The sequence below is a fragment of the Crocodylus porosus genome, unplaced genomic scaffold (assembly GCF_001723895.1).
Source record: "Crocodylus porosus isolate Cpor-Errol unplaced genomic scaffold, CroPor_comp1, whole genome shotgun sequence".
NCBI lineage: Eukaryota > Metazoa > Chordata > Crocodylia > Crocodylidae > Crocodylus > Crocodylus porosus.
In genome coordinates this window covers 34015690-34040442 of record NW_017728947.1, presented here as the reverse complement: position 1 = coordinate 34040442, position 24753 = coordinate 34015690, and the positions used below count along the sequence as shown (strand labels likewise).

The 24753-nt window shown below is 41.1% G+C and overlaps 1 protein-coding gene across 1 annotated transcript in view; it reads right to left on the bottom strand.

The window, feature by feature from the left end:
* PDHX (pyruvate dehydrogenase complex component X) overlaps positions 1 to 24753 on the bottom strand; it is a 105794-nt gene that overhangs the window by 31003 nt on the left and 50038 nt on the right. Inside the window, exons 6-7 of the mRNA XM_019552003.1 lie at positions 15422 to 15605; positions 11312 to 11459 (exon numbers count right to left, since the gene is read on the bottom strand). Coding sequence (XP_019407548.1) covers positions 11312 to 11459; positions 15422 to 15605 — 332 coding nt within the window. The remainder of the gene's footprint in view (positions 1 to 11311; positions 11460 to 15421; positions 15606 to 24753) is intronic.

The following is a 24753-nucleotide window of genomic DNA, read 5'->3' as shown; positions in this document are numbered from 1 at the left end:
TCAAGGTGTTTTTAAGCCCCCCCAGAGGCACTGGGTGTTGAGCCAAGGCCGGGAACTTTGAGTGGGCTGTGTTAATGTTACTGCTGGGACAAAAAACAGGGGGGTTCCTGGGTAGAAGGTCTTGCCCCTCCACTCAGGGTCAGACTGACTGCCATACTTTGGGTCAGGGAAGACTTTTATGCCATGGTCAAATTAGTATGAAGCATGTGTGTGCGTGCGTGCATGCGTGCGTGGGGGGGGCAGGGGTGCCTTCCTCTGCTGCGAACATTACCTGGGACCTCTTGAGAGTACACTGACAATATTTCATAATAGCAGGACATTGGGTACTGTGGTGCCCCTGCTTTGCCTGTGGCAGGTTAGGGTGTTAGGTCTATGTTGCGTCAAGGGTTGACTAGTCTTATGAATAGCTGAGATTATGGCTCGTACAGGATAGTTTGGATAGGGATGGACCTGCCTCAGGTTGGGGGTTGGACTAGATCAGTGATTCCCAAGCTTTTTTTTTTTTTTTTTACCATGGCCCAGAGAGAGCAGGATAGGGCACGTGGAGACAGCTGCCTCCCTCCTGGGGCTCCCGACTGCGCAGCTTTAAACCCAGAAGCTCAGCTGTGACCCCACAAGCCACTTGCCCAGGTGGGCAGATGGGGCTTCAAGTTGGGGGCTCATGCCTTGACCCCACAGCCAACCCATCATGGCTTGGTGGTTGGGACCCTCTGGATTTGATGACCCCTGGAGGTCTCTTCCAGCCCTACTTCTCTATGAACCTATAATTCTATGACTGGATGTTAAAGGAAGAAAAAATGGCATGGTGTAGTATCCATTATTTATCTGTTCCCGGGCTGTGAAGAGATTGAATTACTGCATGACAGGAATATACTTCTTGCTCAAGCATACATATGGTATGTAGGAGGTGGTTATGTGATACCCTCTGATGGCAATAAGGAATAGAAAAGTAATTGAATGACGAGAACATGTGATACTATCCCTCTGGCTGGCACAATAAGAAAGGCTGCATCTTTGCTTTTGACATCATAATGAAAGCACATAACATTGTTCATACTGACTTGTTATGACGGGATGATGATTTATGGGCATAATAGTGACTGCTGGACAAACGCATTGAAGGGAAAAAGAGACTCAGTTTAAATGAAGAAAAAGCATCAATCAATCAGAACTTCAGGCCTTACATAATGTTGATATAATGTCAAAATGTTAAGAAAATTTACAGAGATCCTATTAAAAATAGATCCTATTAAAAATACAGCCCCTTCTCTTCTCTCTCCCCGCCCCAAAACAAGTAGTTTGGTGTACTTAAGTATGGTTAAAACTTGTTGTGGCCATGATAAACCAGGCAAGGGCTTTTTTGTGGTATCTTTTAATGGACCTGGTATTTTAATATATTTACTTAACATTTCTAGATCATTTTAACCTAAAAAATACAAAAATACTAAAGCAGCCTATCACATGTACTATGTACTTCATACATTATCTCTGGGATGCAACCCAGCATGTGTTTAGCAAGGTGTAGGGAAGCAGCACTCCACAGTAGTTTATAATAATAATGGAAGATAACTTGGCATCCAACCAATTTATAAGAATTTAGCATAGCATGGTAAGATTTAAGAAGGGATTTTCACGAAGTACAAACACCAGTTAGGAGCCTGATTTTGATCAGTCAAATGGAGTTAAGTACGTAACTAACTTACTGTCTGCATTATTGATAAAATTAGCAAATGAAGTTTAGTTCAGTGTTAAGTAAAAGTTTTGGGGAGTCAAAACACAACAGGGTGTAGCGCAAAGGAGTTTTGATAACTTTTATAAAACCATGTACACAGAGCATATGTACTGGATAGGTATCAGCTCATATGAGATATAACATAATTTCTTTATTTCCCATAAAGAAATCTACTGCATGGACAACAAAAATACTATAAATTTCATTGTTCCTTTTATGATACTTGATACATAAAATGGAAGAATTGCAAGGATTATCTTGAATTCAACTATAAATCAGAAACATCTCATTCTTCAATGTCCCTAGCATCCTTTCACTGTAAAGCTTACTGAGGTAAAGGTATCTGTAAAGGACAAAATTGGCTTAACACAGCAAAGCAAAGACTATTTCTTGATACTTGAATCAGCTGTTTAAAGTATTTTAAAAACAAATCAAAGCCAATATTAGTGATTTAGCCTGGCATCACACAGTAACCTTATAAAGCCTGACTTTTTCAAGTGTGAACATGATAAAAGTATTTGTTCATATCCAAATACCTGTTTCATCCACTTAACCAATATGTAGTATTTATCATTCTACAGAGTCTACCCATAAAAGAGCAAGGAGAGTAATTGCAATAATAGCATAGATGTCATAGACATGAAATAAGCTGCACTGGCAGAACTAGCCTGAATGGTAGCCAGAAGCTAGTCTGCTCCATTACTGGTCCTTATCAGATGCACTGGTGTCACTTTCTCTTAGTACCAAGAAATAGCAAAAATGCACTTCACCTAAATACACTGCTACTTCTGCTATCTTTTGTCAGGACTACCGTCATTGCATGGATGTATAACAAACCATAATTTTATATATATATATATATTTTTTTTTTACTCTACGGAATGCTGAATTATCTTGTAACTGGGAGACCAGTTCACTTCACTTATCACTTCTTAGAAGCTATCATCCTGTACCACCCAAAACACAAGTTAATAACAATTCATATTTCAGAACAAAATTTAATATTCAGTTAAGAATATTTTTGGTCCTTCCCCACCCACACTCACTTCATATAAATTATAGGAATCCCCAGATGTATATAAATGAGCTGCTAGAGAAACATTTAAGAAAGACTATTCAAATACAAGCAAATCATTATAGAAGGGCACAAGAATTTTACAGTAGAAATAGAATCTATGCCATTTCTTATGACCTACTAAAATTTGAAATCTATTTAATAAATGACTTTGAATGATAACTTCTAAAATATCATTCAAGATAAAGGTAGTTAGAAAACTACTCTACATATATCATCATTATAAAAGTAGTCAATTTTTACTTTACCGAGAACAGGGCATCAGCATCTGGGAAATCTGGAAATATTAGTCAAGGATATTTTTCAAGCAGGAAAATAAATATTTCCCTTATACTTTAGTAAAGCTAAAAGTAGTTTGAGCCGCTCATCAAGGCACAGGATTAAGATTTCATAATGCCTTTATTTTGCCTACCAGGTCTATGAGATCTGTGCCTGAGTTCTGCATCCATAAATGGGAGAACAGCTCATTTACAGAGTACAGCATAAGGAATGGTAAATGTTTATGGAGTGCTTTCAGAATGTGAACCGTCTACAAGCACTATGCAATTGCAAACTCAGAAGCCACCAAACTGGAAAAAATCCAGAGTAAATTATTGAGCATCAGCACTCCCTTAGACTAAACAGCATGAGAGGATTGGAACCATGTATGCATGCATGCAAATTTATATATAAGGAAAAAAAAATTGTTGGGTCATCTCTCTTAGGAGAAAGACAAAATACTATGCAAGTACCTGACTATGAATTCTAAATTCTTTGTCCCAATTTTGGAACCCTTGCAGTTGACCTCAATCAAATAACCTTGAAAAATCATCATCCAAAAAGGCATCAACAAATGAGCTGCCACGTGCAAAGAAGCATAACCAGGACCTATATGGTTCTTTTTGCTGTAGGTGTGTGACAGTATCAAAGCTGCTTAGCTTTGTGGCAAAGGCTACGCATTCAGTAAGTCAGAATCCTTTTTTACTATTGTGAACTGGCATTTGGATGACCCCACTAGTATAAAATATTTTTAGCAGGGAAGTGTTATGCTTTGAATTAGAACAGATACCATGTGCAATAAAAACTATACTTTTCATTTTACACATATATCTCTACACAGCTGCACAAAAATTACTGTATATGCAGACTGGATTGCTAGGCTCCCTTTTCCCAGAGACAAGAAAATTGCTCATTCAGGCTGATGTTGGCATTGCTGTATTGAAAACTTAAAAATGGGAGTGTGAAAGCTTCTGACAACGTGGGTTTTAGGTTTCCAGAAACTACAATTCCATCTTTAAAAACACAACAAAAAGTAAAACAAGAAAAACCTCAGGCTGACTAGAAAAAAAAAGAAACATCAAGGAGAAATAAGTGAAAAGATAAAGAAAAAAACACTTACTGAAACATGGAAAAACTGTAAAGATGGCCAAATCGTGAGCTAATTCAATTGTTAATAATTTAACTGACAGTTCAACAAATGTTGAATCTGACTGACCAAACAACTCTTAGAACAACACATATATATATTTTTGGAGTCTAACAGATTTGCAGAAGAAAGCTTAACATTGAATTTAATAAGAGGGTAACATTTTCAGAAGTACCTCAATGAAAGTCAAAGGAAATTAGATTCCTAAATCACCTAGGTTATGATAAATGATGTACATACTCAATAGTTTATACTTATTACTAATACACTGTTTTAGATTATTTTAACATGGGTTTTATGTATGATACACAGCTGTATATATACAAACTAAACTATACTCTAAGGACATTAAGATTGTTAAGTTCACCACACAATTTTTAAGGAAAGGACAAATGCAACGCTGCCTGTGAAGCTTTTTGCTTCCTTCTATATCTTTGTTATGATATTATGATCCAACCTTTATTCATTTGGTCTAATATTTTTTTCAGAATCCTGAAGTTATTCTGTGCACAAGACTGACTGAGTTCAGGGAATGGGTCAGGGCTGCATAGTGAAGATAGCTATTTTCTGCCGGATCCCATGCATTGATGTTGCAGAAACTGGAAGATGGGAGGTAACCACAGCATGGAATTGTAGGAAGTGAGGGTCTTGTGCTCTAGGTAGTTGAAGACAACCCTGTTCTGAATACCCCAGCTTTTGACAGAGTGATGCTGGAAAAGTTAGTTAAACCAAACTTTCTTGGGTGGCCAACCGCTCTCTGCATGTGCCTCTGTCTGGATGCCCAGCTTGATACTCAGTATTTGTTTTGTGGAAGTGCTTGGCACTCAGTTGCACTTTCATTCAATGACAGCTGTATTCTAAACAAGTAAAGTGCCATAACGTTTTCAGTTTTCCAAGAAAATATGGCCAAAGGCAATAGGTTGAGAGAGAACTGAAAAAACAAAACACCATATGTAGTTCTTCCTGAAAACAAATTAAAGGACAAATTAAAGGACTGCACTCTAAGAATATTAGGACTTTGAGAACCTGGGATGAAAAGTGCTTTATGCTATAAACCAGGGGTGGGCAATTATTTTGGCTGGAGGGTCACTAAACAAGTTTTGGTGAGCTGTCGAGGGCTGCAAGGGTGGCCCCATCCCTTGACAAGTGCCCAGCTCCTGGTCACCATCTTGGGACTGGAAGCCCTGCCCCCTAATCTTCACCACCGGAAGTTTCTCCCCTTGCCTCCAGAAGTCCCTCCTTTTGGGAAGGGGGTTTGCTATCTTTGGAACCGGAAAAAAAAAAACAGATTATATACTAAAAATCAAACATCCACAATAACATTTTTTAATTTTATTTTTAAAAATATTTTTATCCTGATGTGCAAGTTTGCATTGTGTACATAGAGATGATTGCATAATAGCTCAAAATGAAGTCTTACTCTTGTATATTGCGGGGTACATGGAAATGTATGGGGGGTATGGGTGTGTGTGTATGTTGTTTGCTGGGGGCTGTAGGTATGTGTGGATATGTGTGGGGAGGTATGTATGGATGTGGGTATGTGTTTGGGTGGGTATGGATTTTGCAGAGGATGTGGAGGGGGAGGGTGGCTGGGGCGGGTGTGCATGTAGCAGTAAGCGAGGCTCCCCCCAGAAGCACATGGGTGTGTGTTGGGGGTGTGAGGTTTGAGGGGAAGGGTGTTGAGTTTGTCTGGGACAGTTTGAGGGTATGGTGGGGTGTGCATGGGAGCCCTGCATATGTCCCCTGAGCTGGTCAGCCTCCACCCTACAACAGCCCAGAGCCTGTGCACCCTGCATTGCCTCCCCATCATCGCCAACAGCCCACAGCCGCTGCCCACCCCATGCCTGCTTAACACTGCCTCACTGTGGCACATCCTGCTGACCCCTGGGCATGCAGTGGGGCTGGGGCAGCCCCTTCTGGCTGTCATTGCTGCTGGCCCCAGCTACGTGGTACCAGTGGGGACCTGCAGCCTCGACCTGGCACACCCTGAGCCTTCTCCAGACTCACCTGTCCCAGCTCAGCAGCAGCAGCACTGGGGAGAAACTGCTGCTCGGCATGGGGGAAAAGCAGTCCCTTCCCCTTGCGCTGCCAGGCAGCTCTTGATGCAGCCACCTAGAGCCCATGCTATGCCAGGCTGCCACGCATCACCACCACCACTGAATCATAGCCCTGAATCTTCTCTTGAAGTTAGGTACCTAAGCCTTTTTTTCAAAGAACTGAAGAAAGGTTGGTTCTATTTTTCAAAACACAGTGGGGTAGAGTGCTGTAGCCCCATTTTATTTAGTAGCTTAGGGGTTAAATCACTCCCCAGAACCTGATCTCCAGTCCAGATTTAGTACAGAAGAATGAAACATGCACTGAAGCATATAGCTTCGTGTTTAGGGATTTGCCCTTATAGTGAGAGATGTTGGTTTACATTCCCTGAGGATGAAATTCAAGTAAGTACTCTAACCAATACACTATTGAATAAGAGAAGAGCAGGATCACCACCATTTGATCCATTAAGCATGGTCTGGGAATGCTGACTACATCAAGCCCTACAGGTGAGATAGGCAAAGAAATGCTAAGGCTGAAGAACTGCAAGATACGGCCCAAAGCAAACCTTTAGATGTGTAAGGGACATTATCACTAAAAATTTAGGTGCCTGCGATCTTCAAGTAGCTCTAGGGTTAAGTGACAACTCAGTGGAGTTTCAAGGATCCACACCAGTTCCTTTGTGCATCTAGCCTAAACTGCTTAACCTTGGAAAAATCTTAGAAAAAATTATTAAAGAATACATCAACAACATGCTAACACAAGGCAACATTTTGAGAGATAACCAACAAGGCTTCATTACAGGCAGGTCATGCCTGACCAACCTCATTCCCTTCTATGATCAGGTGACGCATCACCCGGACAGGGGAGGAGAGGTTGTCATTTACTAGGATTTCAAAAAAGCCTTTGACTTGGTCTCCCCTGATGTCCTCATAGTAAAATTGGGGAACTGCAGCCTCGACAAACTCATGGTCTGATGGTTGGGGAAGTGGCTCCATCATCGTACCCAGAGAGTGATAGCCGATGAAACCAAATCAACAAGGCACATGGTGACCAATGGCTTCCTCCAGGGTTCAGTATTCAGACCAGATATTCATAAACAATCTGAATTCAGATTTCAAAAGCAGACTGACTAAGTTTGCAGATGACACTAAATTATGGGGAAGTGAGGTCATTATAGAAGATAGACTGGGGATTCAGGCCAACCAGGACAGGCTTACAAGGCGGGCAGATCAAAACCTGATGACATTACATACGAAGAAATGCAGGGTGCTTCACCTCAGGAGGAAGAACCAACATCATACCTATAGCCTTTGCAGTGCTATGCTTACTAGCACCATGACTGAAAGAGACTTGGGGGTCATGGTTGACCACAAAATGAATATGAGCCACCATGAATGCGATGTCACAGCCGGCAAAGCAAGTAAAACCCTGGCTTGCATCTACTGATGCATCTCAAGCAAGACCCAAGATGTCATTCTCCTGCTTTATTTGGCCTTGTGAGGCCACAGCTGGAGTACTGCATCCTATTCTGGGCTCCACACTTTAAAAAGGATGTAGAGAAGCTTGAGAGAGTCCAGAGAAGAACCACGTGCATGATCAGAGGCCAAGAGAGCAGGCCTTATAAGGAGATACTGAGAGGCATGGGGCTCTTCAACTTTGAGAAGTATAGGCTCAGGGGACTTGGTGACAGCCTATAAGTATATCAGGGAGGTGCATCAGGATCTGGGAGAACATCTGTTCACCAGAGCACCTCAAGGGAACACAAGGTCTACCAGTCACACACTGCTAGAAGACCGTTTTAGACTGAACATAAGGAAAAACTTCTTTACCATCTGAGTCTCCAGAATCTGGCATAGACTCCCCCCAGAATTGGTGCAAGCACCTATTCTGGACACGTTCAGGAAGTATTTGGATGATTATCTTGCTAAGGTCATCTGACCCCAACTGACTTCCTGCTCTTCAGGCAGGGGGCTGGAACCAATGATCTTGGGAGGTCCTTCCAGCCCTAATGTCTATGAAGTCATAGATTCATAGACATTAGGGCTGGAAGGGACCTCGGAAGATCTAGTCCAGCCTCGTGCCCCAGGGGCAGGGAGTCAGCAGGGATCATAGGATCCCACCAAGATAAACATCCAAATGTCTCTTGAAGGCGTTCAATGTAGGTGCTTGAGCCACCTTCGCTGGCAGTCTATTCCTAACCTTGGGGGCTTGGACAGTAAACAAGTTCTTCCGTTATGTGCAACCTGAAATGGTCATGGAGGAGTTTGTGACCATTTGACATTGTCATCCCTTAGGGTGCTCAGTGATCAAATGTTCCCCCAGATCCTGGTGAGCACCCCTTCTAAACTTATAGGTGGCTACCAGATCACCCGTGTCTGCGCTTTTCCAGGCTAAAGAGTCCCATGACTCTCAGCCTGTTGTCGTAAGGTCTGTTTTCCTGACCTCTGATCATGTGTGTGGCTCTCCTCTGCAACCTCTCAAGCTTCTCCACATCCATTTTGAATTGTGGAGCCCAAAACAGGACACGCTTCTCCAGCTGTAGCCTCACCAAGGCCGAGTACAATGGGAGAATGACATCCTGGGATTTGCTTGAGAAGCATTGATGGATGCAAGCCAGCGTTTTGACTGCTTTACTAGCAGCAGCATCACATTGAAGGCTCATGTTCATCTTGTGGTCAATCATGACCCTTAAGTCCCTTCTGTCCATAGTGCTAGCCAGCATAGCACTGCTAAGCCTATAAGCACGCTGCAGGTTTTTCTTCCCAAGGTGGAGAACCTTGCATTTTTCAGTGTTAAACACCATCAGGTTCTTGTCCGCTGATTTCCTGAGCTTGTCAAGGTCAGCCTGGATCACCCTCCTGTCCTCAGGTGTGGATATTTTACCCCAGAATTTGGTGGCATTGGCACACTTGGCCAGTCCACTTCTGATACCAATGTCCACATCATTAATGAAGATGTTGAATAGTATAGGCCCAAGGACAGAGCCTTGAGGGACTGCACTGGTCACAGCGCACCACGACAATTGACTTCCATCAACCACCACCCTCTGGGTCCTACCATGGAGCCAATTCCCCAGCCAGCAGATTGTGGTGAGGCCAAGGCTGCAGTTAGCAGTTTTGCTAAGAGGTGATCATGGGATACCAGATCGAAGGCTTTTTTAAAGTCAAGATATATGGCATCAATCGTAGATTTTTTGAAGTCAAGATATACGACACCTTCTCCTTTGTCCAGCTGATAGGTCACCTGGTCGTAAAAGGAATTAAGAATGGTTAAGCAAGACCTATCTGCAACAAACCCATGCTGGCTATCCCTCAGGATGTTGCCATAGGCCAGCCCACATGGGCTGCTGTCAGAGTGCCACCTGAGCTCCAAAAAAGATCAGACTTCTCAGAACTCAGATGGTGTCTAGGACTTCCTGTTTCAAGAAGCCCAATAGGTGGTGGGGAATGGGGTGCAAACTCTGGAAAAAAATACAAAGTACAGGGATGAGACTTCCTTCATCAGCCCCTAAGTCTTGGGAGGTGGCTGTGATCAGTGCAGCCTCACCGCCTGCTCTGTGTAGCCCTAGCCTGGACAGGCAGCACTGAGCTCTGCTCTCCATGCCTGGAGCCTCCCAGCTGCTATGGTAAGTTTGGGAGCTTCAGGCACCTGCCAACCACAGCCACTGCTAGGTGAGGCAGGTGGCAGCCAGGTTTCTTCATTAGGACTTTTCCATTGTCCCTGGCAGACATTAAAGGAATGGCACAATTTGGATCAGAGGAATTTTATGCCCCATCCTAAACACTGTATCATGCACATGTGGGACATAAAATTCCCCTGATCCAAACAGCACTACTGCTGAACTGCACCCAACCCACTCTTGCAAACAGGGCAGAAGGAGGCTGTACCCTAGACTCAGTACTAACCCCAGCCAGTTTCAGTATTGGCCCTGGGTCAGTTTGAGAGCCCAGAATGTCAGGAATGGCCCCAACAGTCCTTGGTCAGTTTGATTTATGGCACCATACAAGTAAGCTACAAAGATGATCCATATATTCTGAGGAATACCTTTGTGGCAGGTGCTAGTTTATGGCACCATAAATCAGCTGAATGTCTGACACTATTACTATTTATAATGTGATTAACTCATTAATTGCATCAGGCTGGTAATGTACCAGGGGCCCATTAATCAGCTACGAGTTAAAAAATGCATCTTTATTCCTAGTAAAGGCAAGGCCATATGCGTACAATTTTAATCAGAATTGATTAGCTTTCAATTGACTTAGACTAGCAGACTGCAGGCTTCCAGCACCATAGACTGCTGCAAGGGGTATCTGTCTATTTTTCATTGTAATTACCCCACTGTCCCACATGCAGATTTGTTGTATGGAATTTCAGCCCATAAAAACATACCTCGTTTATATTCTAAATACGTGATTTACTCTTTAGGGGATTAATCAGAAAAAATGCATGAAGTCTGAAGATATACGCAAGAATTTGTATACTCAGCCACCCTATGTTAAACAGCAGTTGCGTCAACATCCTCTCGCTAGTTGGTGAATTAACATCTCTGTCTTCCAATCTCCTGCTGAACTGTCTGAATCCAGTAATCACAAGGAATGACATTGTTTGTATCGGATGTACTAGATGCTGAAGCAGGTGGTAATTTTTGCTTAGCTGTTCCCAGTGTAGTGACAGACCTGTCAGAAGTGTCAAAAATGTCTGCGCTGCTCTAATACAGCAGATGATGCGTGAAGAACAATTAAGGACTGGAGAGGACACAAGTAATGCTGATGAATTTTGCAGTAACAGTCTCTTTCAGTCTGGTCTGCATACTGCAAAGCCAGTGCCAGTAAATATTTGTTACCAAGGTAAATAACAGGATAATAAAGTTATCCTGATTATGAAGGCCCTGGAGATGCGCTGCTATGATTTCATAGAGGAGAATAAAATTGCCTCCATATTTGCAGTATGGATATAGTCAGAAGATATAATTTTAGAATTAAAATACTTTTTTCTGAAAAGACTTGACTAAATGAGTTCCTTGTTCCGTCATAAAATAATAATAAAAATAACTTTCACTAACCTTTGGCCAATTCTTTCCTTAATTTCAAGATAGCATCAAGTTCACAATCCGCAGTAGCATATGCATGAGGTACAGTAGTTTTAGATTCTGTTAATCTTTTGGCAATAACTCTTCGGATGTTGCTTGCAGGGACTTCTGTGAACGTACCCTACAGAAAGTAATATTTTCCATACTACATATGAGGATAAAATTCTGGCAGCACCACTTAAGTCTCAAAAAACAATATAATTCAATACTAACAGTTATTGACTAAGTTCAAACAAAATATTTGAATTTTTTCATGCTTGCTTCAAGACTACAGGAAGACAAGTCTATTTCAGACCTACACAACAGATTACATGGAACCCAGGAAATGAATAGGGTATGTTGCTTGATTTTTCTCACCCCATAAAACTGAAGGGTAATTAACCAAAATCTGAAAAAAAAATGAGTATTAGTCTCATTGAAACAATCCTGCCAAATTTAAATTCGAATAATTACAAAGGATCCTAGGCACCATAATACGTATGTTAAATTCATACAGTATATTCTGAGGGTACTTGAGCTCCAAGGGCCGAAGGAAATTAAGATGACTGGCACACACAAGTAGGACTGGCAAGCAGCAATCTTTAAAGCCTCTGTTCATTCCACAATTATATACTTTTAAAACACACTGTATTTACTTGAATACAAGATAAGGTTTTTTCCCCCCCTCAGTCTCCATGGAGAAAAAAGCCCCTCGTGTTACATTTGCATACAACAAAGTGAGCAATTATTTAGACTGGAGAGCCAAGTCAGGAGTTTTGGTGAGCGGTTGAGGCCCCCCAACTCCTTCCCACCTGCCAGGCCAGGTCAGGATCCCTTCCTCCCCCCACAACAGCTCACCAAAACTCCTTAAGGGACTCTGCCCCAGGGCCTGTCTCCGCACCATCACCACCCAGTGATCCTGGCCCCGGGGCCTCCATGTAGACCAGCCCAGCACCCACGTGGTCACAACACAATCGGCCAGGCAAATATGATGGGGTCATGGGCGGGTGGGCAGCTGTGTCTAGAAGGAGACCAGTCAGGCAAGACCAGGATTGTGGAACAGTGACAACATGGGGCCAGGACCTGGCACACCAATGCCCACAGAACCAGCACCCATCCCACAAGCCCAGGTCCAGCCCCAGCCCCACCCACCTGGCCAACTTGCAGACGCTGCTCCTTGCCCGCCGAACCAAGTGTGCCAAGTCCCAGGCCAGTCTCAGTAGAGACACTGCCCATCCTCACCATTTGGTGCAGGACAGACAGACTGGAGTGTCTGTGCAGAGGGGCCAGGTCCGGTTGCAGAGGTGACACTGGCAGCAGAGACCAGAAGGAGTCAACGCCACTGGGGCTGCCAGGAAGCTGAGTCCAGCTGCCACACTGCCCCATTGTGCAAGTGCGGTGGGATCAGCTTCACATGCTACATCCCGGGCTGCCCAACATGCCTAGGCTGGGCATGGTCAAGGGACCCATCACAAACTGGATAAGATTGTCTCCTGAAAGCTTGCTAAAGAAGAATTTTTCCAACTATTTGAGTTGGTCTAATAAAAGTTATCAGATTTACCCAAAAAACCTTGCCTGCCTAGACCAACACGGCTACAACCCACATCCCAATTGTTACATCTACGTAGTTCAAGGTCAATCTATTAGAGAAAAGCGCCAATAGCCCTACTAAAGTGTTCACTCTATGCAGATGCTGCAGAGCTGGGCTGAACTAACACTGTCTCTTCTGGGCATGTGTTGTTTTTGGAGCAGGAGCACACCAAATTTTAAATAAAGCGTGTTGGAGGGGGTGGTTCATGTCTGCAAGCAGCAGTATTTCAAGGTCAATGTTTTCAAATATGCTCCTCACTTCCATGTGCGCAGGGAGACCAGGATCTGTCAGTGGAGAGGAGGGGTGGGGAGAAGAGAAAGGGGCTGCAGGGGGAAGAAGTTGGGGGAGGCAAAGGGCTAATAGGCTACCTGACCCCCCCACATATTTAAATTTTCCCTGCTATAGCAGTGGGAGGGGGATAAATTCAAGCCAAACCTCTAATAATTAGATTCTATACCTGGAAAATTATAAACTAATGTATACATTTTCCATATATAGAATCTAATTATTGGAGGGGATCACCTTATAATCAAGATCATCTTATATTCAAGTAAATACAGTAAAAGTGTAATCAACTGCTATTATTATTATCCTGCTAATATTTTTCTCTCCACCAATGAGGTGAGGCTTCCATGTACTGACTTTATCAGTGAGTTCTAGCAGAGTGCTTCAAACAAGACTTTCAGACATACCAGCCCCCATTCTTAGCTGATGATGTAAATCAGCACTGCTCTATATACCAGCTAAAGATCCAATCCGTTACATTACATTTTGCTCCATCCCCACTTTAAGAGAAGGCTACCTCTGTAAGCTAGCAATTTGTCAGTCCCTCAGATGATTATTTAAGATAATTTTTTCTGTCATCAATCTGTCCTTGTCCTACCAGATTCATTCACTCATGTCATAATTTGGTACTCACAAAATTTTCATGGAAACAATTTCTTGCAATTCCTTGCAATATTTGTAAAGATATTTAATCAGGAAGCACAGGAGAATTTGGGAAGAAATAGTTGCCAATGGGACAGTATATATTGTGTAATGAACCTATACTAAATAAATAAAACAGTCACAGTACTATACAGTTGAAGTAAAAGGATTTTTGATTAAAGAAAAAAAAATTGGCCTGGAATTAAAAAAAACCCCACAAACCTGTTCTGATACTTATCCCATTACAGACCAAGATACTCAGGAAAAAAAAGTCTACAGTTCTGCCATTTTTAACACATTAATCAATTTCTCAGCATCGCTCTTCTATCCAACTCAAAATTTACTCCACACCAGATTTCATGACCATTTTTTTAATCACTACTGAGAGAATTTTCCATTCTTATGCTGTTTATAAACCAGAAATGCAAAGCACTTCACAAAGATTCAGATAAGTATATCTATTTTACATGTGAATAAACAGATACTACGGCTAGGAAAGAGAGGTGATTTTTCAATTAAGTTGACTGACGAGGGATAAAGGATGTCTTGTATTTGAAAGCTTGTCAAACTTCATCCCAAGTATGCCACTGGTCCAATAAAAGATATTACCCTAAGAAATCCTAGCCTTTTGACTAAGCTAAAAATAGAAACCAATTTTTATCAAAAAACTCAGTTTAATTCAATTTAAGTGGACTAAAATGGTGTTAGGTGGATTTATTTTTTTAAGCATCTTTAATTTAACTATAGTAGGCTGACTAAAGATACTAAACTGTCTTTGTACCAGTGGTCAGTGATGCTTTTAGCCAAATTAAGTCATTTCAACTGAGCCAATGTAAGGTGTGTCAAAAAAGCCCAGCGTATGTCATGTAGTGAAATTCAAGAAACTGGGGGCAGACTAGCTGCAGTTGCAGACAGCTCAGCATGGGCTAATTTACCTCACTTCTCAGGGCAAATTCCCAACTAGCTTTGGTATGCTGTGACTGCTTACAGACATGGAGAAAAAACAAAAGCGCCTTACTGGAAGCAGCAGCGTGGTAGTGTGACTCAGCTCTGCAGCATCTGCATAGATCGGGCACTTCAGAGGGGCTTTTTGGTGGTTTTATCTAAAGTTGATTCAAATCAGCTATTAGATAAACGCCCCACTAAAGCATCCAATCTAACTAGATGCTGCAGACCCAGGTTGAACTAACGTACTGCTGCTTCTGGGCATGTACTCGGCTTGGAGCAGGAGCATGCCAAATTTTAAGTAAAGCGTATTTTTGGGGGAGGGAGGCAGTTCATATCTGCAACCAGCCTGTATATAAAAGTTCAGCTGAAAAAAAAACTTTATCTATAGCACCAAGGAAGAACAGATAGATTACAAGCCTAAAAATCATGTAAATCTTTAGTTGAGCTGGAAATTAATCTCAGGAGTTCTAAATTCCAGGCCACCTACACTTTCCAAAAAATAAGTTCAACATGGTTGTCTTTAATTTGCTCTCCACTAAAAAAGCCCCAACAAACAAACAAAACATATCAGCAACCTTTCTTAGCTAAAATGAAATGCAAGCTGAGACTGGAATAGAAGGATGGTGTTTTAATATTACCGGTACACCAAGGTGTCCTGCTGTAGGTATTGGTGGAATTGCAGGCCTTGGGTAAGCAGAAGACACAGTTGCTGCTTGTGGGGCCAAAGGCACTGCAGAAGGCTGGGGAGAGGCAGGAGAAACCATAGGTTTCAATTCAGTAGTTTTGCTCTTCTGTTGCTGTTGCAGAAGTCTGAGGGCATCCCTGTTGATCAAATAATAATATAACTAATTACAAAAAGCAAAGCATAACTGACATAAGAAGGAAACATTAGCTTGTTGACTCTTAGAATGGTAATAACTCTGGTTATTAAATCAGAAATTAAAAGGCAATTATTCCGAACCAATAATTATTTACGAAGTAAAAATTCTTATTCTTTAGAAATAGTCTTATCTATTTAGAGAGACACAAATGTTCATAGAGTATCCACTTCTGCTGGTGAAAGGAGTTAAAAACTGGGACAGTGCACAGCAGCTGTGTTATAAAAAACACTTGTAGATGAGTCTACAAACTCCACTTCATAGATTAGCTGGATACAAAAAATCATGGACTAAATACAGACATTGGATTTCTGGCACATTATAACCTACCTGTCATCTGATAACCCCAAGTATCTTCTCTACATTTACCAGCTACATTCTATCACTAGGTCAACATTTCCCCATTCCCCCAACACCTGTCTGTCTCATGCCTTGTCTCCCATCGCCTCTGATCCTTACTGCCATGCATTGTATTTTCACAGACTTGCATTTTTCATATTAGCTTCTATTCCATCATGGAGAACACAAAATACCAGCAGACTCTCACTGTACCAGAAGAAGGGTGTTTGTGCCCGAAAGCTTGCAAAGAACAATTTTTCCAACTATTCAGTTGGTCTAATAAAGGATATCACATTTACTCAAAGAAACTTGTCTGTCAGTGGAAGACGTGCTCACATTGTATTTGGGACTCAACAAATAAAAACTATTTCATTTGTATTATAATAAACACAAGTGATCACAAACAACTGCTTTCGCTATGTTCCATGGGCTTTTTTCTATTTCAGTTTTAAGTGAGGTTTGGAGGATTAGAGGATTTTAAGCCATGTTACATGATTCGTTAAACTGTATAGCATATAGGCTTCATTACATGATACGACACAAGACTGAGTTTAAATAAAGACTTTGAATCAAAACAGTTTTAAGCTACATCCTATGAAAAAACAAATGGAGTAGTAATCACTTCCACTGAATGGTTACACAATGTGAACACTATAAAGGAATTAAAAGTGAATATGCTCATTCAATGGGACAATAACAGGGACTACCTTGCATGCATCTGGGTAAGCATACTTTTAAATATGCTGTTAGAACTTGGGCAAAAGGCCTAGTCCCACATATTAGGCCTGTCTACATTATCAGGGCTTTTTTCGTGTAGCATCCTTGTATAGTTAAAAATCGTTCTATTGCAGATTCAGTTATAATCAGTATAAAGTGCTTATAAAACCAGGGTTACATCTAAACTTGAAGTAATTTTCTTGTACACTTTATTCTAGACACTACTTAACTGGCAAAGCTGTACTTAATACAGCAACAGTAAATTTGAATTTCTTTCAAAATAAGCATTTGTTACTTAATATAGGTATTGTACCAAATTAAAAAAAAAAAAAGGATTAACTGAATAAATTGAATTCTTCCTGGAATGCTATTATTTCTTTGGGAAAAATAAGTAGATGTCTTAATTGTGACCATTTTTCCCAGTTAATACATTAAACCGTTAGAAAATTCAACATTTAAAAAAATGGCAGTAATAAGGGCTTAATTAAAACCTTCTGCTTATTATACCATTTACACACTGCATGGAAGTCATTTTATGGGTATTCCTTAGCTTTGAAATGAACATAAAATTATAAAAACTTTATTAGCACTATTAACCTTTATTTTTAGATTAGAAGATTCATTTATAAGTCTTTAAATTTTATGAGTGAAGGATATATTTCTTTCAACAAATTCTGTGTTGTGCATTTTATTAATATAGAGACAGAGTCAAACCCTAATTCAGTGAATGTCACAGGGTATAACCAAAGCATTCATTAGACTAAAGGCCTTAAAATAAGGATGGCTGGTAACGGACACAAATAAATTCCAAATTAAATGGAGTTTTAAAAATCATACTTGTATAGTATTTTTTAAAATGACATATAGTTGGCAGCAACCCTACTTTTCAACTGTTCTACACAGAGAGAGACAATTGTAAGCTGGATAAATTCATGGTCAATAGAGCATTCAGTCATGAGTAAGCACGTTTTCCTTCCCACCACACACATTTAAGTGAATAAGCATCTTTGACAAATTGTTACTTTGGAGTCTGCAGAGCCAGGCAATTATGTAGTTATACTATGCTACATTACCATAACTAGATGACCCAGATACTCAGAAACATGAATAAGTTCCATTTCTACTTATGGTACTAGTTTGGCAAAAACTCATATACAGCCCTTGTTCTCAAGGGTAACTGCCTACTTTTAATACATTTTACAGTTTAAAAAGGCAGGATGAAAAAACAATATACTGAAAGACAGTAAAACACCAAATGGTGTAAACGCTCATAATTTATCAGACAAGTGGTATTTGTTGGAGAGTACACTAGCATCCCCTAGTGGTGGCTATACAGCAAGTACTGGGCTGTTCCCTTTTTCCTACAAAGGGGGAAGGTGAGCAAGGAATACAGGTTTCCCTTGCTTTATGTGGGTTCTGTATGAGCTAATTTGCTCTTATGTGATGACCCTTTTTATACCAAAAATTTGTTATATGCAAGGTAAATTCACTCTTATGCGATCGTTGTGGTGGAAGCCCAAAGTTAGCTGCCTTGTGCGGTGCATTGTGGGACTGACACGCACCAAAATATAGCCTCCTGTGTGGATATGTGCTCCTTGCTCGTTGTCTGCAACACGTGTTTTGTAGTTGCCATCCCCATCGTGTTAACATTCACCACCACCGTGCACTTGTGTGTACTGTCTGCTGCTGGTGAGTACCAAAATCGTCTTGTAAAAGTGGTAGAAATGGGGCTGGGCCATCAGTACAGTCGAGGTCTTGAAATGCATCCCTATTTGTTAAATTGTAAAGTGGGTTAACTTTATGCGAATTTGAATTATGTGCCGTTTTCCAGGAAGGCATGTATAGCATAAAGCAAGGAAAACCTGTACTAATCTAATCAATAGATGTTCTTCTCAAAAGCTACGCTTACTGAGACTTGTATCTTATAAAAAGAATGATAATATACCCTGCAGTACCTGTGGATTTATGAGATGTCATAATTAGGGCCAAACTCACTGTATGCATAAACAGGTCTCTTTACACCTTTCCATATTCCCATGCAAGGACATAAAGGGAAGAAACAGCTGTGACTCTCTTTGCATTCCCCTGCAGTTTGAAACTTAAAACCAGGGATCCTGGTCTTCTCTGATAAAAAAAAGAAAAAATCCCAAATTTTCAGATATACCCCCCCATCCACATTTTCCATTATTAAAATCCACATTTTTCCATGATTAAAACCACTACAGGTGTATATGTATACTAGTGGCATTTCATTTTAATCATGGAAAAATGTGGATTTTGTTGGACTTTTTTAAATCTGAAAAGTGGGGATTTTTTTTTAATTAGAGAAAACCAGGATCTGTGCTTATAACACCAAAGTGGTGAGGATTGGCAGGTCCTGAGTTCTTCAGGGGCAACACTATATTGAAGCAATTGCAAAATAGCTCAAAATAAAGTCTTATTCTTGTATATTGTGAAGGAGAGGTATGTGGGGAGTGTGTTGTGTGTGGCTGGGGGATAGGTGCCTGTGTGGTAGGCTGTGGGTTAAGTATTTGCATGTGGGGGGCTGCCCGAGCACTAGGTCCTGGGAGCTGGCATGGGGTGGGTGAGGGGAGGGATGGGCAGGGGCCATGTGCAGCAGAGCTCACCAGGGTGATGTAGGTACAGTCTGCCCCCGCCCCTCACTCACCTCTGGCCCACAACTGCTCCCTAATGCTCCACATGGGGCTGAGCCCTGTCCGCTCGCACCTGGAGCAGCCTGCCCTGAGCTCCTGTCTGCAACCTGCCCCACCCACCACTGCTTCCCCTTTCTACCTGCTGTCTGCAGCAGGGACAAAAGGAGGAGCCACTGGAGGCAGGGGAAGCCAAGCAGCTCTCCAGCTGTTGCAGCAGCAGCAGCCCCACTGGGAAGCTGTGGGCTGGGGCCAGGGCCCTCTGGTGAGTGAGGTTGGAAGATCAGCTCCATATGGGCTGCAACAGGGGCAGTCATGGGCTGGATATAATTAAATGGTGGGCATCTGCCTGCAGGCCAAAACCAATCAGCTCATGGTCTAGATCCAGCCCACGGGCCATATTTTTCCCACACCTGCCTTAAGGGAATGCTATACAGATAGTGACTGAGTGAAGAAGGCCCAGTGCTATTCATGAACTATCCAGGGAGAAACTTAAAAAAACTCACACCTTTGTAGTTGAAAGTAGTTCAGCTTACCACAGTAGAATGAACACAGACAGGCATGACCTTGAGGGAAAACAGACACAAGCTAGCTTATTCTGATTGAGATTTTTCTACAGATAAACCCATATGGATTGTTCTTCTCATAGATGTTACATAAGCCAAGCATAAGTCCTCAAGCAGAAAAACTGGCGCACACAGCATTTACTGAGAATGTGGTTCTCCACAGGCAAGAGAGGCACCAACTATGCTTATTTTTGATGGGAATCAATCCATTACAAGAAAGACAGAGATTGAACTTGTTGGTGCAGAGTTTACCATGAAAAATTATAGTAGATATACAATGCTTCACTCTGCTAATCAGAGTATGTACAAGGAAGAAAACTGTCGTCTATCATTACCCCTCTCCGCCCACCCAAGACTAATATAAGAAAAATAGGAATACGAGTTGAAGTTTTCATCACAGAGTGTAGTTGGGGGAAGACAAAAAAACCTCACACCCCTTAGCTAAAATCTCAGGCCTCTGGCACATGTTGATTTAATGGTGCAATGGGATCTGATGCCCAATTCCAAAAACCACACCTCCAGTAATGTACCAGTTGCACCATTACTACTTGCCAGACCAGAGTGGTGCATGAGATTATGATAAACTGAAAGCCGGGTACAGCAGCCCCACATGCAGGGCTAATAGTCAACTGATTGTCAGCCCCACCCTTCACAGCCCTGGGTCCAGTTCTTGGTTCACAGGCAGCCCTGAATCTAACAGCTGATTGTCAAAACCCCACATCTGATAGTCCTGGCTTTAAAGTCCTTCAGTTCTCTTACTGAGAGCCTTGATCACCTGCACCCAGCAGTCTGGCCAGATGTGGGGTTTAAAGATCCTGGTGGGGAAGCTCCCCCACCCCACAAGTCTCAGACTAGAGCCGACAATCACCCCAATGCAAATCCTGGTCCCGAAACCAACCATCAGAATAATAGCTTTTTACAAAATCTGTAATAAATAAAAAGTTTATAAACAATGTTGTATCATTAGTAAGCATTTTATTAAAACACATACTGGGACCGAAGCTGAAATAGGTTTTTAACAGCCTCATTTTTATGCTATAAAATACTGTTGTGTACAATTTCATATACTTCAGCTGGTTTCTGTGCATTTTTAGTTTTTGGATACTTTTACAGAAGTACATAAATACTTAATAGTAGTAATAAACAATAATAAGGTAAAACCGAAGGTGCAATTTATTTGTTTACCTTCATTTAGAAGCCACTGCTTTTTTAAAATGTAGTCACTTTCTCTATATTTTGTATGGAGAATGTGTAGCTACTTATCAAAGTGTAGCTTATAAATTAAGTTAAACATTGCTATTGTCCAGCAATAATTAAAAGGTACTGAATTATGGCATCCATCATTTTTAAAATTGAGATTTACACTGAATGCTCATTTTGGTTTCTATTCAATTTTGTTGTTTTATTAATTCTTCCACTATTATGATAACTTTCATAATAGGTCTCAAGTGTATTTTACAAACAGTAATTAATCTATACAGAGCGCTACACTTTACAGATGGACAAACTGATACACAGAAAAACAAAGGTCCCTGACAGATGTTCAGTTAATTGCATGATTGAACTGAACAAATTTTATCCTGGATTCCAAAAATCACCACACAACCTGCCATGTCACAAATTCAGGCAGGATTTGTCAGGTGGGGAGCCCAACACTGGGAATAAGTCCCTGATTCCAGGGTTCCCACTGATCTGTATATTCAAAGGATAATGAAAGAATGCTGGTATTGTGTCTGATGTCCCTGATGCTATGCTTCCCCTGGTGCCTTTTCAATTTGACAGGGCACAGAAAGCCCAAAAGCTAATGGGTTTCCTGCACTCCAGCAGGCTGACAGCCACGAGGCACAGCCTTGCATGAGACTGCACCATGTAGATTTTAAATTTCCAACGCACAGGAAGCCTATCAGCTATGGAACCTCTTATGGTTCGCTTCTTGTCTTGTTGTCCCATTACTGCCAGAGCATGCTACAGTTATTATTTATGGTGCAATTAACAAGTTAATAATGTCATAAGTAGAGGTGCACCAATACATCAGTCCAATATTGGATCAGCACCGATATAAAGAAAATTGATTCTTGTCATAAATCAGCCTGATGTGACTAATAATTTGGTCGATAAATACCCATGCACACATGCCACCGCAGTGCAGCACAGAGGCAGCAAGGAGCACAGCCCAGATGCTTAGAGAGCTGCATGCAGCTGTTAAGTCTGGTGGAAGGCAGGGTGGCGGGGAGCGATGAATGCCCCCTTGGGAATTATTGTAATGATAGTCATAGTTTAAAAAAAAAAAAAAAGAAAGAAAGAAAAGTAAATGTATAAACATCTAGATACGTTTGGTAAGATCTAGTTATTTGGAACCTGTATGCGTGCCTTCATGTGCATGTCCTAAGCTCTGCCTGTGCTCAGCAATTCCAAATAACTAGACCTTACCAAACATAGATAAATAGATATTTAACTTGTAAGTTAATATGAAAGACAAAATACTCTTCATCTTTTTATATAAAAAGATATCTTTACCTATATATACATAGAGAGATATATCAATCTATATAGATCTCTTTTAAATAGATATCTATCTATATAGATAGAGATATCTTTATATAGATAAAGATGAAGAGTATTTTGTCTTTCATATCAACTTACAAGTTAGATATCCATTTATCTATGTTTGGTAAGGTCTAGTTATCTGGAATTGCTGAGCACAGACAGAGCTTAGGGCACACACATGCATGCACGACCCACATTCCAAATAACTAGACCTTACCAAATGTATCTAGATATTTATAAATTTACTTTTCTTTTTTTTAACTGTGATTATCATTACAATTATACACACACACACATAAACACACACACACATATATAGATGAACAGTATTTTGTCTTTCATATCAACTTACAAGTTTCAACAACCAAAAAAAGAAAAAAATAGGGAATCAAGTCAACATGTCTGTAGATCCAAGGGAAAAAAGATTTTTTAGTCTGCTAAAACAACCAATTAAAATACAGAGTAAATCTGTTAAACCCTCTCCTGGAGCTGTCTTAAGTTTTAAAGGTATCTATTATTTTTAAGATAACCTGTGGGTAGAAAAACAAAATCTTTTTAATGAACCAGAAAGGTAGATGTTTTAATATTTGCCTAAGTTCCATGGTAACCAATAATGACTGCTCATCAACTTGCTTATAACAACATAAGCAAGCTGTATTGTTTACCTATTATTCTACCTTGATAGAGAGGCCAGAATTACTTACCCCTGCAGATGGCATGTATTTTGCAGACTTGAGTTTCATGTGAACATGCAAGATTACATGTGAACAATGAAATGCCCCGTCTACAAATAACTACAAACATTTATTTTCAAATAATATATGATAGTACGATCTAAGTATTTGAAATCTTTTTCATTAAATAAAAGCTGCAGGCTGTATCTTTAAAATATTTCCAAGTCAACTTTTTCTGTACAAAAGAAATAAATTTTAAAGAGGGATATTTCTGTAGTTGTAATAATTATCTTCCAAGTAAAAATCTGTGGTACATCTCCATGACTACTACAGAACGTTAATTAGAACCCTGACTCCCAGAGGGTTTCCACCTGCCATAGACTAGTTACACACCATAAATTACTATTATATAATTTAAAAGAATTTCGAATAATGCACTGCTATTAGAAATTATACACCATCCCTCTTGCTTCCCATATGATCCAAATCAACATAGGAAACAGAGGCTAGGGAAAGTAATATTTTCTTTTGCAGTTTGGCACTTACTGTATTCAACTTTAAACAAACTTGTCACCTTTTGTATAACATTTCAAACTGTGCAGAGCCAACATATTAGATCAACAGACGTTTGACCAGTACCCTTAGGTGTCTGCCTAAATAGGGAACAAACATATCCAAACCAAATGAGCTTTTCTGCAGGAAATCCTCCCCTGTATGACTTTCTGAGAACACAAACACATACACACTTGGTAGCGCATCCTGCCAAAAGTTCCTGATCCACAAATGGTGACCAGTTCCAGAATCAGCTGATTCCATACTGCCATGGATAGAATGGTCCTTTGCAGATACTACACTTTTAAAATATGGTCAATCTCTCCAGAAGGACAATAAAATAAATTCTAGAATACTCCACAGATGAAATGTTGTGCCTGCTAAGGTCAGCAACGACCACTGGGGCCGTGCCTAGACAAGGATGGCCATGCATTATGTGGCACCACAAACTGCATGTTCAGTTGTTCTCTGTGCCGGAAGGGAGCAGCACAGAAGGTTTTCTGACCCCTGAATATTGAGGTGTTCAAAAAAAACACAGCGGAAGAAAAAAACAATGGTACATGTGGTATGCCACCCAAAGCCAGAGCCTGGATGGTCAGAGCCACACTCCACTGCTGGCCAGGCTCCATGCAGGAGGATTACTGGAGGCCCCCAGGACTCTAGGTAAGGCTGCTGACCCCAGAAGTAACTTGCTATGTGCCAGAGCGCACGTGGCACAGCCATGTTGCGGGGACAATTAGTGGCGGAACAAGGTGCACCACTGCTAGTTGTCCCCGGGGAACCAAACGTCCATGCATATCTGGATGTGGCCTGGGAGTGTAAACAGGAACTTCAAACTCCTCATAAAACTGCTTGCCTTTGTGGCTGAATGGGCAGCTGCGCAACACTAGGTTACAGCTCAGTTTGGGAACAGTCAGTCATTTAAAGGGTTGTAATGGAGAGCACTACAAGGGCTGCAGTCTCCTCCAGCTGCTTCCACAGCCAGACAGTCCCCATCTCTGGAATCAAACAGACAAAAATACAGTCATTTTGCATCACCCCCACTG